General features: G+C 46.2%; 1 protein-coding gene across 1 annotated transcript; it reads left to right on the top strand.

The window, feature by feature from the left end:
• The first annotated feature begins 116 nt into the window (after positions 1 to 116).
• On the top strand, positions 117 to 17,965 carry LOC120837697 (kinesin-like protein KIF3A). The gene is made up of 16 exons (XM_040207241.2): positions 117 to 220; positions 4,062 to 4,161; positions 4,246 to 4,417; positions 4,887 to 5,031; positions 5,242 to 5,326; positions 5,421 to 5,526; positions 6,339 to 6,478; positions 8,495 to 8,692; positions 10,176 to 10,350; positions 11,955 to 12,044; positions 12,131 to 12,278; positions 13,125 to 13,305; positions 14,099 to 14,335; positions 15,266 to 15,391; positions 16,851 to 16,978; positions 17,578 to 17,965. The coding sequence occupies exons 2-16, from the start codon at positions 4,069 to 4,071 to the stop codon at positions 17,621 to 17,623; spliced, it is 2,070 nt and encodes a 689-aa protein (XP_040063175.1). The 5' UTR covers positions 117 to 220; positions 4,062 to 4,068; the 3' UTR covers positions 17,624 to 17,965.

The following is a 17,965-nucleotide window of genomic DNA, read 5'->3' as shown; positions in this document are numbered from 1 at the left end:
GTCAACGTAAGTTAAACATTTTTAGACATATTTATCATAATTATTCTTTTAACTGAGACAACTAGGTAATGAATGAATTAATATAAGAAGTACAAATCAAAATCTAAAACGCAGTCAACGCAGTTCTGTTTTCGTTTGATCAATGAACGACGGTGCATCGGGTGCATCAGAGATCTTATTGCAGTTCGTAGGGAAAAGGCATCGCAAAGAACAGGCCACTGTGAGTGTGCATATTTTGCGACCTCGCGCGCGTGACGAGATAAGTGATTCGACTAATAATGTAGAATGCGCATTCTTAGAACCTGATTTTGTAATCATTGGGCAGCCACGGTACTACACTGCGCGACACCGTTAGCGCGAACAAACGATCGAAAGTTTGTTGTCGATCGTTTGTGCTGTCGGACTGTCATCAAAATCATCAGAGTGGAAAGTGCATATTTGGGACACTAAGCTAAAGGGGTAAAATGTGATGCCTTTCGAAGTAAAATGCGAAGTTGTGCTTACGATCGTATGTACTATACACTGCCGCTCAGCGATCGTCATCAAAGCCGAAGAGCCCGTCTGTGAGCCCGTCTTTCTTGGAGTCATAGAATCAGCTGAGAAAGACGCATGGAGGATTGTACTGAGAGTCCACAGAACTCCAGTATCTTTCAAGACACTGGAGTCTTGACTTGACATGGGGGCAGACATGATCACTGCGATTCCAGAAATAATCTACAGACAGTACCTCAGTATCGCCTCTGGTTGAGGCCAAAACAGTTAAAGGAGCCCAGCCGAACACAGTTAAACGTACTGGTTGTACTGAGAGCAAATATTCGCCATACCCCCGCTCTGTGGGGTTGCGGGACTTGTACAGAGACTGCATGAGCGCAGTAGTCGACACGAAACCCGGGACAGGTCGATCCAAAGGGCGAGTTTCCGGGAATTTTTCAAGGCCTTGGCTGCGTGAAACAACCTTACAAGGTTAAGTTACGCAAGGATGCAGTTCCCTGGGCATTGTCTCTGAGCGCTCCACGAAGGATCCCAATTGCCTTGATGGAAAAGATAAAGGAAGAGACAGTATGGTCACCCTGGCCGTAATCGAAACTGTGGAAGAGCCACAGACTGGTGCTCAGCAATGGTAGTCGTGACAAAGTCGAACGAAAGCTGCAGAATTTGCGTTGACTCCAGAGAGCTGAACAATGCATGTGGAACGAGAATGACATCCGCTTCCGGTGACAGACCACGCACTGGGACAACTTGGGAATGTGAAGTTCTCAAAAATCGATGCAAATTCTGGATTTTGGCCAAGTTTGAGCTTGCTCAAGAGCCCCATATTCTGAGGCCTTCATCACACCGTTTGGACGCTTTAAGTTTAAGCGGCTTCCCTTCAGTATTGCATCTGCTCCAGAGTTCTTTTGTAAGATGAGCCAGCTTCTGAGCGGAATCAGAGGATAAATCTGCAACACGGACGACATCCTTGTCTACGGATCCACGAGAGCAGAACATGACAGAAACGAGAAGGAATGGTCTTGTTCTTGTCAAAATGCTAACACGACAGTCAGCGTTTAAGCAGCTCAGCGGCTGAGCTTGCTGCCTTTGATATCACTTTGTTGCCAGCAGCCAAAGCCCAAAGGAAGGCAACAAGCGCGCGTGTTGTAGGGCAGTCGATTAGTCTCGTATACATAGTTAACATTAACGTTGGTTAACACCAAGTCAGTTACCACTGTTATTTGTACATCAGCTCATGCTTGTGTGGTTGCATCTAATTCATGTAAACAAACCATTTTTTTTTTTTTTTTCAGCTCGTTGCCTGCATATTTTTCAGACTGCAGGTTGCTCGAAAACTTGACATATTAATTTAGCCAGGAAGCTGCAACAAGTAAGAAAAAATACTCGATTGGTTGCCACAGGTATACCCCATTCACCCCTAGGCTGACAGTGCTATGGGAGACCCACTCCTCTGAACAATCAAACGCCTCCATCACACGATTCCGTCCTCTGCCCGTGAGCATATGGGCAGGAGCATTATCGCGTGGTAAAAGACACATATGACTGGCCCAACAAGCATGTATAGCTTCCACCGCACTCAGGTTATTAGCCGCGAACAGTTCGCGTGGCGCCCAATTACGGGGAACCGGGGTGACGTCACGGCGAGGAGAGAATTTTTCCCCGACTCGCCCCGCTCGCCCTGGGAGGCTGTGACAACGCTAGCTGTCGGCGCGCTCGTTTCTATTTAATATTTTTTTGCCTGTTTTTCGTAGGAAGTGTAAATTTTTATATATGCCTTTATTGAGGTATGGCCTGTAGCTACCGGCGAAACTTCAACCAATATTTTAAGCATGGTTGACAGGGCAGGCAACGCATTAATCGCAGCTGGTGTATGAAAATAAAGAAATGTGGCCACGATTGCAGGAGCATCATTATAGATTTACATCTCGCACAATAAATTCTGTTGATGGTTTGAATGAATTGGCAGGTTATGTATAGAATTTTTCTTTTGTATCTGCTTTTAAACAAGATCGCCGAAGCAGAAAAGCTGCATGCTCCTCGAGCAACATGTTAAATACCAGTCTGGGCCATGGGGAGAGAATCAGAAGTAAGACAGCCCAAGTGCAGGAGCAGAGTAAAAAAACAAGGAACATTTATTATATACATTGCTCGCATTTGACCTTTGCTGGATTCGGATAGTATTTCAAAGGACTACACGGGTGGTATTTGTGGACTTGTTTATATCAACCCTCAAGTAATGTATAACGAACGTAAGCGAAGATGTCTAGCTCGTTATTAGTCCCTTAAGCCCTAAAATTGAGATTTTACTTAAATCGAATTGTCCTAAGCTAACATACCAGAAACTTTTCTCGCGCAGACTGTCGCCGTTCGCAGGTTCCACATTTTCTGCTGCTAGTGCTGCATCTACCACTGGACAGACATTCGAATGCTTGCTTTTACTCCTATTTTCCTCTGTTGTCAGAGAGTCCAGCTGTATGGAGTTTGGAGGCTGAGGAAGCTTTTGGTGACCAGTAGCAGACTCTTTTAATTGGAAATGACAATTCAGACTAAATGGTGTATATTTTTATTACCCAAGGCTGGAATAAAGAATGTCAGGAAAAAGTATAAACATTCCAAATTACGGCACTATTGCTGTGCATATTTTGGGCAGTCCAATACATATCATACAGGCTGGGGGCGATTCGGCCATTTTTGCTGCTACCATACAAACTAATTTTCAGTAATTGTGCATCTTCTAAGAAATAGGCATGCATACGTGTATTAACTATATAATTAATTCACGAAGAAGCTACATTTATGTAAAACAGCCCTGTTCCACGAGCAGTTCAAAGATCATCAGACGCAGGGCTTTTAAAACATCTGTGAACCAGCGCATGCAGAGTGGAAGCGCAGAGTCGGGGTCGCGAGCTAATTTGCCGACCACCCAAAGACCCATGATATAAAGGCCGCTTCAAATGCCTTGAAAGCGGGATGTAATATCGTCCTAAATCATGAACATGCAAGGAACAGAATTCCAGCGTCTGAAACACTTGCGCCACCGCTTCACCGACCCCTCGCAAGATTGCCTTGTGTCGTGTGGACGGACGAGGAGGTTCATCGGCGGAATTGCCTCCGCCGATAGCTTTCGGGATTTGTAACCTAATTTTAAAGGTAAAAGGTACAAGCAGGCTTATAAAATGTACGGAAGCACGTCAATATTGGCCTAACTCAACGTCTTGTACACCGGGTAAACAAAGTCCAGCTCATCGAAGAGCTTGCGGCACACAACGCCAAACCAGGAAACCGGTGCTGGGAAGCGAGCCGATGCGAGATCGCGGAGCGGAGTCCTCCCCCTGACGTCACAGTACACCTCACCCAATCAGGGCGCGGCGACCGCAGCGACGCTTGTGTTCGCTCTCGGGGCTAATAGTGGTGTCGCAAAAGATATCACTTCCCCCAGAAATAAAGCATAAAACAAATCTTGCAACATACGGGAGTATCTCTAGGCAGCTGATGACAGACTATAAGTAGTTAATGTCGCCCAACCTACCTCCAGGATGAATGCAACAAATATTTTCTTTTGCCACTAGTCCAGCGATGTCCTCCGACACCGAGAACATCCGCGTCGTGGTTCGGTGTCGTCCGCTGAGCGAGAAAGAAAAGGCTGCCGGCTGCCAGAACATTGTCACCGTAAGTTCCGCCGTGCACGGATCAGACGTGTCGCATAAGTTCAGCCAGGCCTTAGTCTTGTACCTCTCCGTTCATTCTTCCAAGGTTGACAGCGTCCAGGGCACGCTCCTGGTGGCCAACCCCCCCGGGTCTCACGGCGATGCTCCTCCAAAGATGTTCACCTTTGACACGGTCTTTGACGCCGACTCGAAGCAGATGGACGTCTACAACCAGGCTGCAAGACCAATTGTTGAAAACGTTCTCGAAGGATACAATGGTGACGTTTTGTTTTGTGTTGGTCATTATACGTCTACTACGGCTGCAGTGTGCATGGCCAAGGTTATAGAAATGTCAAAGGGTCACATCGGTCAAAGAAAAATCCTCAAACTGCGGTCTTCAGACCCCTAGGGGTCCTCAGAAGCAATCGGAGGGGTCTCCACTAAATCTTAGAAAAAATGCTCTAAAAAAAAAAAAGCCCTCCTATATATGCCACTGCACAATACCTTTCATGCAGAATGCATTGGAGGTCCTCGAACGACTTCCGAGTGGGTCGAGAGGTCTGTGACACGGCCAAAAGTTTGAGAACCGGTAATAGACAATGTGTCCATAGGCTTTACGGCTCCAACCCAGATAACATTTGCAACAGGATGTTAGCATCTGCCTAACACTTATATAATGTGACTCTATGGATCCAACCTCACACCAATCATCAGCCATCTTAAGCGCATTCTTTTGTGTACATCCAGGTACCATATTCGCCTATGGGCAAACTGGCACCGGCAAGACGTACACCATGGCCGGAGATCGGTCTGTGCCGGAGCTGAAGGGCATCATTCCAAACACATTCGCTCACATTTTTGGCCATATCGCCAAGGCTGGCGACGACAAAAAGTAAGACTGGCAGTTTTGTTCCTTTGAAACAGTTTGTTATTGCGAGTTACCCCTAGAGTTGCAAAGCCTCCTATACTGACGGCTGGTCAAATCTGTAACCAAATTTAAATCGAGTATTTCTCGTTGAAGTTGCAAAGTTATCAGAGAAAACTCGGGGGTTTCCATGCAGCCTCGCATAATTTGTACCCTTTTGACCTGTGCTGCCTTAAGGTTCCTCGTGAGGGCCTCTTACCTGGAGATCTACAACGAAGAGGCTAGGGATCTGCTTGCCAGGGACCAAAACGCAAGGCTGGAAGTAGGTGACCTGTGCCCTCCATTCAGACAAAGAGTGCAGACGGCAAGTTTTATTGTATGCACATATTTATCTGTGTTTTGCCTCTGCCACCAAGGTCAAGGAACGGCCAGACATCGGCGTCTATGTCAAGGGCCTCTCAAGCTGCATGGTAAAGACGGCAGACGAGCTCGACAAGATCATGACCTTGGGCAACAAGAACAGTGAGTTTGAGCATGTCGGAGCACGCTTCCACATGTCAATAGCTGCCCCGCTCTGTGTACTCCTCCCGTCTCCAAAGAGTTCAGCTGTAATTAGTGTCAGAGGTGTTCCCAGCCTTCTCTGTTTCCTACACATGAAAGCTGTTCAGTGAGATGAGATCTCTTTAGCTAAAGTCATTGGATCTGGGTAAAGTAGCATTAAGCGGTCGCCATTTCGGTTCAGGAATGAGCGGTTTCTCTTTGACCTCTCCATTCTTGGTGAGCCGATTCACAATCTCAGTGTACAAAAACATTTTTCTTGTATGCCGAGATTCTGTCATCCACACACTGGCGAACTAAATACACATCTTCTCAATGTCACCACATGCGGCGTCGGTGCTTGGTGGCACTGAGAAATAGTTTTCCTGTCTCTAAACATATGCAAGAACAATATCAATAAGAGATTCGTAGAGATAAGCACGGATATAAGTTGATGCATTCATGGTGCTAAAGACACTCATATTGGCGAGGAACGCTTTCAGTAAGGCAAAGTTTTACAGCAATCTTGGTGTGGCTGGTGGTTCTCTGAGAACCTTTTCGAAGCTTTGAAGATTTGATGGGACCGAAATGGTGATTGCCATGGCCAAAAAGTCCCGACCAGCCAATTTCCTTGTAAGCTTTTGGTCGTCTGCATGTTTCGTTTGCATCCCCCCAACAGGCAGGGAAGGCAATGGCGCCACTTTCCCAAGATCCAGTGACTTCGTCTTCAGCGGCAGAGCCGTTGACACGATCGTAACAAGCCAGTTTCTTTTGTTCCGTTTTTTTTCTTTTACCAGGAGTGGTTGGTGCGACCAACATGAATGCACACAGCTCACGGTCACACGCGCTCTTCACGATCACGGTGGAGTGCAGCGAGCGTGGCCTGGATGGGAGGCAGCATGTGCGCGTCGGGAAGCTCCATCTCGTCGACCTGGCTGTATGTACATCCCGTGCGTACTACAGTCGACGCTCGTAAGCTAGCTTGAGGCTGGTCGCGTGATCCCTTGCATCTACAGGGTGGCTCTGGAACGGCGTTTCACTAAAGTGAGGGTTTTGCGGTACTTGCCAGATCAAACGTGCATACCACGAGAAACAGTCATTCATAACATTGCCAAAAGATTTTGCAAAGATAGTAATTAAAACTTTATGCGCAAAAAAAGAAGGAATATATAGGAATTGTTGTTAGAGGTCGCAAGAGGTCGTAATGCACTCGGTTGTAAGCAGGCGTAAATGTGCAAATGAGCACCTTTAGAGAAAGAGCCAAGACATATCCCAGGCGAAAATTTCTAACTGGGACCAGTTGGCATCTCAACTGGTTTCAACTGGGACTAACTGGTCCCAACTGGGAATCAACTGGGACTAACTGGTCCCAACTGGGAATCAACTGGGACCAATAGGAGTCCAACTGGGGCCAGCTGAGGGGTCAACTGGTTCGAACCATTCCCAGTTGGGAGTCAACTGGTTTGAACCATTCCCAGTTGGGAGTCAACTGGTTTGAACCATTCCCAGTTGGGAGTCAACTGGTTTGACTCCCAGTTGGGAATGGAGTGCACTGGAACCAGTTAGGAAAGTAACTGGTTGGAGCGATTCCCAGTCGGACTTCAAATGCCTTTCCCGTTCCCAGTTCACACTGGGCAACAATTTGGACAAGTTGGGGGTGTATTGACCTTTGCTAATGAAGAAAACTAAAAACACTAACATTTTTAGATTTATACAAATAGGGAATTTTAATTACTGGGGTACATTTATATATTTATAAAAATATCAAAATTTTAATTAACTAAATAATTTTTTAATTGGAAAATATAATTAGTGACAAAATGTGTTCACCTACATTTACACTTTTAGTGCATTATTAAAATATATTAAAACATTTATTTAAATACCTACAGTATTTTTTTTTCTTTTAATAAATAAATTTATCTTTTGACTAATCAGAGCTAGCCGGCCGCCGTGGCACGCGTGTGCGGATTAGTGGTACGCGCTGTCGACAGATGGCGCTGCCTATGCTGACGCCGGAGTCGGACGGACGCGGTAGAGAAGGGTCGCCATCGCCCAAGTTGGCGTCGTTATGAAAATGTCAAAACTACAGCTGCGCTTCTTTGGACCTAACTGTACACACACCACGGTGGCGGCGGTGAACTTCGAGGATGGAAAGATGCAGTTCAGCGATCGGAGGGCACCCAGGAAAGACCGGACGCACATAGACCGGGCGGAAGAGAACACGCCGCGGAGAGCACAATGGCGAAAATGGCGGGAGGTCTACCTCGAAAATGTTCGACTGTTGTGACAGAGATTGCAAGGTGGGAGCGCTACCGCATCTTATCAGGACTTCACCTGCGCAACGCAGGATCACGGGTGAGCACCTTTCTTCACGCGATGGGAAGAGAAGCTGAGGACGTTTTCACTAACAGACGCCAGCGGCCGATCTTCCTTCATCTCATGAATACCACCTCTGAAAAAGCGATTCAACCGTCGCAAGCAAGTGGCTAAACCCGGAGCGTGTACGTCACCGAACCTATTTAGTTTCATTCTCCAAGTTTTTGACAATAAAGTATTGTCAACCTTCCATTTTGTGCCGTGTTTCATTGTTGCTGGAGTTGGTACCAACTCCAACTGGGACCAGTTGTAACTGGGACCAATTCCAGCTGGGACCAACTCCAACTGGGACCAGTTGCAACTGGGAATTGTTCCATAAACCAGTTGCAACTGGGACCAACTGGTCCCAGTTGGACGACTCCAACTGGGACCAGTTGCAACTGGGAATTGTTCCATAAACCAGTTGCAACTGGGACCAACTGGTCCCAGTTGAAAATTTTCGCCTGGGATGGTCGGTTGCGTCGAGATAAGATCTCGTGGTATTGCCAAACGTGGACGGATTCGTGGAGACCCAAAGTAAATCTCGAAAGGCCGCGCAAAGAACCACAACCTTGTGTATGGACTTCTTTCTTAGGGTTCCGAACGGCAGAGCAAGACCGGGTCGACCGGCCAGCGTCTCAGGGAGGCGTCCCAGATCAACCTGTCCCTGTCCACCCTGGGCAACGTGATATCGGCCCTGGTCGACGGCAAGAGCACCCACATTCCGTACCGCAACTCCAAGCTGACGCGACTGCTTCAGGACTCCCTCGGCGGCAACGCCAAGACCCTCATGGTGATTGGTCGGCTCGCTATACCCTTGTGGTGATTGGCCAAGACCCTCGTTGTGATTGGCCAACTTGCTAGCTCGAGACGTGTGCCAAGTTGTTCCTCGTTCTTTCTTTCTCGGGACCATCAATGTCAGCGCTTACGATTTGGTGTATTCTGCTTCCATTTTTAAGCCCCTGCCTAAATCCCCTTTTCCAAGATGGCTGCTAGGAGGGATCCCCCGCAAACTTTTTTTTCGAACCTCGATTTTGACGTTCGAACCTCTAGGTTTGACTGGTTCCCTTCGAACTTTCACAAAGGTTAGAAGTTTGACTTATGAACAGTGTTGCCTGATTTCTACACAGATATTTTAAATTTTGGGAAGCATAATAATTTAGAAAGTCGTTTATTTTATATTTTATGAAGTAATTACCAATGTTTACACCATATAAAAGCGAAAGCATGCGCTTTTAATGCTTTCGTTAGTTATTAATGAGAACCAATGTTGCCAATACACCAAATAAATATTGCACTTTTCCCATGCCAGGTGGAGTCAACTAGTTTTTTTTTTCATTTTCGCGTATGCGCACAAAAGTCAAACTTCAGTCGAACATCCCGTTGAAAGTTAGAAAGTCTAACTTGGTCGAACTTGCACCGGGGCAGGTTTGCGACACTCCTAGTCACTGGGAGCCTAGTATGGTAGTAACCATACTATCCCAAGTGACCCACGAAAGATAACCCACCCCTATTCTTGACTTGATTTGCTATCTTTTTTAAACACCAAAAGATAGCCCGCTTTTAGTAACTACAGTACTCCAGCCAATGGTGACCTCGGCCAAAATGAGGTTAGGTAGCTACGGCAGAAGATAAGCAAACATTGCTGACTCGAAGGGACAGTTGTCTATGCCCATTGCCCCTCCATGCGAAAACAATTGTTTGCCTAGGTCACAAAGTACAAAAGTAGCATTTGTAAAATTTTTCTTCATTGCACACTGAAGGTTAGCCCACCCATCATTTTCACTATATTTCCTCTTGCTATTAGGTGGGCTGTATCTCAGGATAATACGGTAGTTGCAGCTGCCACATATCCGCAGGGCGTTTCTCGAAATGCAGGTCAAATCATTTTTGCAAAAAGTATGCATCGCGCAGAAAGAAGGTTAGTGTCATATTGGTCTTTGCCGAAGCGCCCATTTGGGAAAATGAATAATGTTTAATATTATTAGTTTAGTAATTGCTTTCGAGTACTTAAATTTTTAATGATATTTAATTAAATTGAATTAATGAGTAAATTTAAATGTATGGTTTGAATCAGAAACATTCACCCAAAAGCCTTGCCCCTCGAACCGAAAAAACAGGTGCGGTGCCACGGACCTCCATGGTACGGGCTGTTATCTTTCTGCGGTGCGGGGCTCTTGAGCCAATAAAGAGTACTATTATTATTGTTATTAAATTAAATTGGCCTCGATCTTGGGGAAAGTCGCTCTGCACCAATGTTCTTTGTGGTCCGACAGTGCACCAACATCGGTCCGGCAGACTACAACTACGACGAGACCATCAGTGCCCTGCGATACGCCCACCGGGCCAAGAACATCAAGAACAAGGCGAGGATCAACGAGGACCCCAAGGACGCGCTGCTGCGGCAGTTCCAGAAGGAGATTGAGGATCTTCGCAAACAACTTCAGGAAGGTGCGTCATATTGCGGCAAAGAATATGTGCCGTTGATTTTTCCCAATCTTTGGGGGTCCGCAACCAGAGCGGCGAATGTCGTTGAGCTTCAGCATGTTTTTGCCACTTGGCGTCCACTAAAGACGAAGTTCACTGACGATGACGTCCACTGACGTTGACGTCGTGCGCAGGTTTTGTCCTCTAGGTGGTACTTGTTGCAATGCACCCCTAAGAGAAAAAGAGGTGGACATGGGAGCGAGCTTAGAAGCACAGGGGATGAGAAGTCGTAACAACTAGATCGCTGCTCTAATAGACCCTCTCCAAAAGTGTGCACCGTCTGCTAGCCGTTGTGCCAGTTATCCGAGTGTGCCACTGTTTGGGCACGCACTTTGAGCATGTATTGGACACGAGGGCTGTGTCGGCGTTTGGCGCGAACTCGGCTTGCGTCGAGTACGAGTGCCGCATCAGCATTCAGCGCAAAGTCGGATTAAATCACGTGCCTTGTGCTCGAGGAATGTCGACCGCCAGTGTTGCTCGATGGGGTTTTGAAAAGGACGTCTTTTTTAGAATTTCATGAAAACAAACTCGGATATTTTGAACTTCTGGTTAATTCAAACAAATTTCAAAATTTTGGTGGTCCCGCTATGTTTTTAATGTGTAGATAAGCGGATTAATTCAAACGGCGTTTTCGTGTGTTTCATACTTTTTGTCACGGCCGTGTTGAGTGCGCTTATTTTTGTGCACTGTTGCACTGCAGAGAGTTGCTTCTCTGCAGTGCACCGATGCTCGGTGAGAAGCACACTCGACGGGGCTCAAGCGGGGCACACGAGCTGTAAAAACGGGCACCACGTGGAAATTTTCATAGCAACTTGCACGGACGCTTTGACGTGGTGGCATGTCATAGGTCCACGTCACAGCGTCCACGCAAGTTGCTATAAAAACTGCCACTCGGTGCCCATTTTTATCGGTCATGTGTCCCGTACTTAATGGTCCACATTAGACCAACTTCTTGGCCTGATGCACAAACTTATTTTGTTTTGAGTTGTCATGTGCTGTCTAAACATCCCACTATAAACAACAGTTCTGGGAGATAATAAACCTATGTCATACATTTCACAGATGTTTCATGTGTGGCATAGCTGCTTATGCTTAGTAGGCCTATGTAGAGGAAATTCAGCTTTTATGTGTAGCCATTCATATAGCAGATCATAATTTTATCTTGCATCATATTTAGATGAATTTCTAATATAATTTAAACTTTTGATAATTCAAACAAAATCTATGGCTTCCTGCAGTTTGAATTGCTGAGAGTATACTTTACTTATATTTGCAAAAAATTCCATGTCAGGCTTTCATAAATGGGCCATAGGTTCAGACTTAAATGCCTATTTGGTACCAATAAAAATGGCACAGCTAAAGTTTTAATGAACCGAACAGTGTTGTAGAGACAGCTAAACTTTTAATGAACCGAAGTCTTAGAAACTCTTTGCTTATTATATATTTGCCTACAAAAGGTCTCTATCTCTTGTAATATTGTGGCAATCCTTTGGAAAAGAAGTCGGAGTCTGCCATATAAAATGTAGACGTGTCGACGACGGACGTTAGAATTTGATTCTGTGTTACAGGAGTGGAGCCATCGACACCGGACGACGAGAGCAGCGAAGAAGCGAGCGACGACAGCGGTGACAAGAAGGGCCGGAGGAAACGGAAGAAAGGTGCGTCCTAGTCTTTGCAAGCATCACAAACAGTTTGTGCAAATCCTGTATGGTACATCTTGCTATCTTCATACGTCTCCGCGTAGCCATCTCCGAGGAGCGGATGCGAGAGATCCACGACGAGATTGTGGCGGACCGGAAACTGCTGTCCGAGAAAAAGGACCTGGCGCAGGAGGAAAGAGACCGGTTGGCAGCCGAGCTCGAGACGCGAGAACACCAGCTCAACACGGCAAGGCACGTAGATTCGACGCAGCTGAATGCCGTCTTTGGATAGGTGCATTAGGACGTCAAAAGGGATGCTAAAACAATATTTGGGTCGAATTTCGCTAACTAGATGTCACTCAAGACTGGTTCCCACATTTGCCTTTAGGTGCGATTGCGCATGACGAGAGAACACACAACTCCGACCTGCATGTCTACTTTCTAGTTTTTTACACGTCGTTCTATCAGCGTGAGCTCGGAATAATTTTGACAATGTAAGCTGACCATCTCTCATAGACAGTGCATCGATTTGATCTCAAAACTTCTTTACAAAACAAACTACACCGACTTGACGTAACACAAATAACAATTTAATCATTTAATTGATTAAATTGTTATTTGTGTTGTGTCAAGTCAGTGTAGTTTGTTTCATAATGATGAGTCCCGGCTTCTAGAACATTTTTGCATTCATTCGAAAATTCTGTAAAACTTCGGTCTAGTCATATGAAGATTGGCAGTGTTTCAGAGCCACCTGATGGATGACGCGAGCGAGTTCTCTCATCGTAAGCAGGCACGTGTGAGCCAGTGTGTGAACCAGTCTGGCAAGCGTGCAAACCAGCTTGACTACAGCCAAAGCTACAAGGTCCTGGCTGCGAGACGTGCTTTCTAGGGCAAGCGCTGTTCCTGCGGAGGAATGTTTTGGAGCCCCGATCTCGCGCTTGCTGCGTCGGCTGCAATCCCAGCTTAAGGGTCAACAGAGTATTGTTGGAAAATCATTTCACGGCCCCTTTGTGAAACCCCTTTGTGAAGATTAAGCCCTGGTTTCCGAAACGGCCGTGGTCATGTCTGGATTAATTGACTTTGCCATGGCCGTTTCAGGGAGGAACACGAATGTCTGATGCAGAAACTCCACGCCCTCGAGAAGAAGATCATCGTCGGAGGGGAGAACCTGCTTCAGAAAGCAGAGGAGCAGGAGAGGCTACTTGAAGAGAGTGCCCGGGAGCTTGAGGAACGCAAGCTGAAGGAGGCTGCTCTCAGGGAAGCTCTGGAACTGAAAGAGGTAGTGTGCTCACCCTGCCTCAAAGTCCCTAATCTTGTCTAGATTTCAGATTTCTTTGCACAACACTTCTAGAATTTCATGAAATCTGAATGCTTAGTATGTACAAAGATCTACTACTAATATAAAGCTGCCATGAATGCAAAGCTGATCAGGAGGAAAAGCTGACTAGTGGCACAGTCTGAATGAAGTCAGTTGATGTTTTCATTCTGGAATTTTTAAAGTATGCAGCTATGAAACTACTGTCTTCTGGTTCTAGACAGGAAATATTATCTTACGTGCAAGACATCATCATGAACTCCAGAGGCCACATGCATGTGAAATAGTGTTTTGACAAGCCAAGCTTGCTCTTCTGCAGAAGCCAAGCTTGCTCTTCTGATGGATTAGTGCGGCTTAGCACATCTGTATGATATTAGTGTTATAGAATCCTTGACATGCCCCCATAGGGTTGGCTTATGTGCATATGACATATGCATATGTCATGCTTCTGTTTACACATCACTTTAAATAAAGCTCAGATGCATGGGACATATAACATTTTCCTGTGATGCATTGCTGCAAAATTAGCTCATGCACACAAGACAAGTGTAGAAAAAAATTTCTAGTTCAGCTCCCGTGACGTGTTCCACAAAGTACCTGCAACACATCACAGAAAAGATGGCTCCCACGTACAAGAGAGGTGTAGATTAAGATTTTGTTTAATTCAGCCCATGTGACATCTCTTGACACACCACAGAAAATTAGCTTGCACACATGAGATAAGCGTGTCATGAGACTTCCCTCTCCCTGTCTCCAGGCTGAACGCCTGGACATGGAAGAGCGTTACTCGACACTTCAGGAAGAGGCAGCGGGAAAGACGCGCAAGCTGAAGAAGGTGTGGACCCTGCTGATGGGGGCCAAGGCTGAGATGGCCGACCTTCAGCAGGAGCACCAGCGCGAGGCCGAAGGGCTGCTGGAGAACGTTCGACAACTGAGCCGCGAACTGCGTCTCAACATGCTCCTCATCGATGCCTACATACCGCCAGAGTACCAGGTATGCCGCCCCTCTGAAATAAAGGCTAGCTGGTTCACAAATCTGCTCTGTTCCGGCTATGATCGCTCAGAATGAGAAAGCACGTGCTGGCACACCCAGAAGGTAGTGTCTCTTGAGTGGAGAATGAACGCTCAATCTACACGACACGGCATGCAAGAGAGTTGCCATAGTTTCACCGCATCTAGATCAACCTAAGAGATATAGCCGTAGCCAACCCCCATGTAAACTCTTGCGTTCTAGCACCGTCTATTAGGTAGGCCCGGAAAAATTACGATTGTGATACATGACCATGCATGCTGAAAAGCCTGGAGATGAGGAGAGCACGCAGAGACAAACGCAATGCCACCTGTCCCTTTCTCGTATCCCTTGAGAGTTTTCCGGTACAATCATGCTACACCATTCTAGAAGTATGACTCTCCGGTGAGATGGTTGTCCGACTCAAGCAGATGATGCGGCCACACTCTGCAGTTGTGTAGCTTTGAAACACAATCGCTGCGCAACTTGGATATGCGACACCATAGTGTGTTGGCGCACCACAACACAGCCGTGCGAGACAGTTGTGCAGTCAAAACATGCGAGGGGTAAAGTGAGGAAACTCGAAATGATATAATTCCTCGCAGTTGACTTAAATAAAATGAGGAAATCTTGATGAAGAAAATGCTGGCACTAGACCCTTTACACAAGCTTATTGAGCAACACTGCAATATAGCCATGTTTTGGGCATCACCTGCAGCACATGCGATTGGACCTGCGCAACTGAAATATGGCAGCCTCGGCGAATGGGTGCAGCAGCTTTCTTGACGACGTGTATTTTTGTAAAGTGTCCATTACGGGCTGAGGCAGCAATACTGAAAGCTGCCACTTTAACGCTAGTTGCTGTCGAGACTCCGTGTCCAAGTGACCGTGTTTAATTGCTCTCTTCCTGCACAGGAGCTGCTGGAAAGGTGCGTGCAATGGAACGAAGACATTGGCGAGTGGCAGCTCAAGTGCATTGCCTACACGGGAAACAACATGTGCAAGCAGACGAGTGTGACCGACCGGAGCAGGCTTCAAGAGGCATGTCGCACACCTTGTTCTCTTCAGATTTTTCTTTTTAAACAAACGAAAGTGCCGAGATATTTTAGAAAAAAAAAGCAGTGTTTTTTGGTCCATATAAATAAACTGGGCATTGCAGAAAGCTTAAACTCCGTGAGAATGTGACACTAGCGGTTGGGATAGAAGGCAAAAGTGTGAGAACATGACGTTACCTGGATCAAAAGATACCTGAAAAAAGCAAAATTTTCTATGAATTGACCCCACCTAAGCCTAATACTACCGTCAAAACGAGAAATGACATTGTGGGAAACTGTAGCATCTATTTCAGTAAAAAAAACTTGCCAGCAAAAAAGGAAGCAATATTCTTTTTCCTGCTCACAAGCGTTTTTCATCACTATAAATCCCCAAAACATCCATAATATCAGTCCTTTTTCCAACGACATCAGGCTTAGGTGGACATTGGTTCATAGACAAATTTCCACTTTCTCAATTACTTTTCGGTCCAGTAATTGTCATCGTCTTAAACTTTCCTGTTCTATCCCAACGGCTAGCGTCACATTGTCACAGAGTTCGAGCTTTCTGCAATGCATGGTTCATTTACCCGGGCCAAAAAACCCCGTTTTTCATTTCTCGAGAACTGCTCTATCGTGTCTACTGGACTGCTGTGGAGAATTTGCACAACATATAGTATATGAAAAATTTGAAAAATGGCCACCTTGAAAAGATGTTGGTTGCCACTACGTCTCATTTGTCCAAAACCAAGTAACATTGCGTTTCTAGCCGTTCTGTAAACAGGTTGTTGTGGAATCCCAAGAACCATATTTCTGTGCTATAAATGGGTAGACGAAGCTTTGGAAAGACTCCAGTAGCGCTATGGCACCTGGGTGCATCTCCGACTGGCGTTTACCGCGTAACCACACATAGTCCCTCAATTTCCGCTTGGCGATGTCATAGAAGTGTCACGGTGGTGGAGGCGGAGCGAGCAGACGCCCGTTTTGCTGGAGCTTGCCGTCAGCTTGACATTCCACGAAAGCTTCTCCAGCAACATGTTAAGGCGCCAAGACGACAGACATTGACGCCGACAATTGCTCGTCTCTTTCGCCAGCCTCTCCACATATGTATCAATGAAAGCTTCTGGTTTTCAGCATTTACCGGGAAACCATCGTCGGTGGGAGACAGTTAGCTCTGAACATTTTATAGATGTTTCGGACGCCTATTATAATTTTTTATTTTGATGTCTTTGCAAGAACATTGCTACGCGCAACTGCCGGAATCGCCAGGATTCGACAGCATAGCGCTGGCTCCCGCGATGTCATTCGATGCCACTCCGGGACCGCTTTTGACGCATGGGCGACTCTGAGCGCTAAACACGCCAGTCGAAGGCGCATTTCGGGCGCCGTAACGCTATCACAGTCTTGTTCGCAGCAACATTGAGCCGCAGGACCCTAACGGCCGGCACCGTCGTCCGACTTTCATTCAGAATGCCGAGTTGGACCTTTCACACGTCTACCTGAGCTACTCTCCGGATGGACTGCAGTTGCCAGGGAGACACCGGTCCGGGAGGAAGTCCGGACGGGCCAGGACCGTGCGTCCGAAGTCCAGCCGCAGGTGGGTCAGAGTTGCAACGACAAACCGAAGCGAGCCAAAAACCGTGGCTATAGTTTGCCTCAAAAATGGCAGACAGCTTGGCAAACGCGTGCCAGCAGGGGTTTCCGAACGTTTCCGGTGTTTTGGACGTTGTCAAGCGCAACACTGCCGAGAGGGCGACTTTGCGAGAGAGACTAACTTTGAGTCGGGAGTGGTTCCGAAAAAACTCTCTTCTGTTCCAATCTTTTAAGGTCAACGTCCCAAAATAAAAGCATGTTTCATAATCGCCCAAGAATGAGTCTTGCTTTGTAAATATACTAGTGCATTAAAATTATTTTTAAAATTTTAGTTCATGACATACAGTAAAATACCGGGAAGATGCCCACCCCGGTTCTGCTGAAAACTGGGTTAATTTACACATGGGCACTTGTCCGGTCAAATTGGGTGCTCAACGTATAATTTGCAGATTTCCCAAATATGGGAAATGTTAATAGTGGGTGCTTGGACGAAGTGGGTGCATCTGCGGCATTTCATGATACATGTCTTATCCAAACACATAAAAAAAGTGTTTTAAAAGCCTAATAATTACAATAATATATTTTTTTTTTTTTTTCGTGCAGGGAGCAGAGTGCAATGGTACCAGACACAGCTGTACCACCGCCTTGATGACTGCGAAGATGTTTGTTTGCACTCCTTGCCGGGAGTTTCTGCATGCTTTTAAGAAACGCCGACACTTTACAACGAGGCAGGCAGACTTGTTGATAAAAACCAGCAGATCAGAGCACAGCTGCAATTTTCATTTTCACGGTTCCTGCGGAACTCGACAAGCAACAACACTATAGCTCGCGCAGAAACCATCATTTTTTGGCCAACGCTTTGTGAACGTAGACATAGGTACACATCCCCATTCTAAGTTATTTATTTATTTATTGATTGATTGATGCATCTGTCCTGAAAAACACATTTAACTTATTTAGCCGACATAATAAAAAGCCTGTTTCAAGCATT

The sequence above is a fragment of the Ixodes scapularis genome, unplaced genomic scaffold, assembly GCF_016920785.2.
Source record: "Ixodes scapularis isolate PalLabHiFi unplaced genomic scaffold, ASM1692078v2 PGA_scaffold13__105_contigs__length_92229423, whole genome shotgun sequence".
Taxonomy (NCBI): domain Eukaryota; kingdom Metazoa; phylum Arthropoda; class Arachnida; order Ixodida; family Ixodidae; genus Ixodes; species Ixodes scapularis.
This window is presented reverse-complemented; position numbering and strand designations above follow the sequence as displayed.

Excerpts from the sequence above, each read along its gene's own strand:
- LOC120837697 (XM_040207241.2), top strand. The coding sequence starts at position 4,069 with ATGTCCTCCGACACCGAGAACATCCGCGTCGTGGTTCGGTGTCGTCCG. Across the intron at positions 5,032-5,241 it reads AAGGCTGGCGACGACAAAAA|GTTCCTCGTGAGGGCCTCTT; the intron begins GTAAGACTGGCA and ends TGCTGCCTTAAG. Across the intron at positions 12,279-13,124 it reads CACCAGCTCAACACGGCAAG|GGAGGAACACGAATGTCTGA; the intron begins GCACGTAGATTC and ends TGGCCGTTTCAG.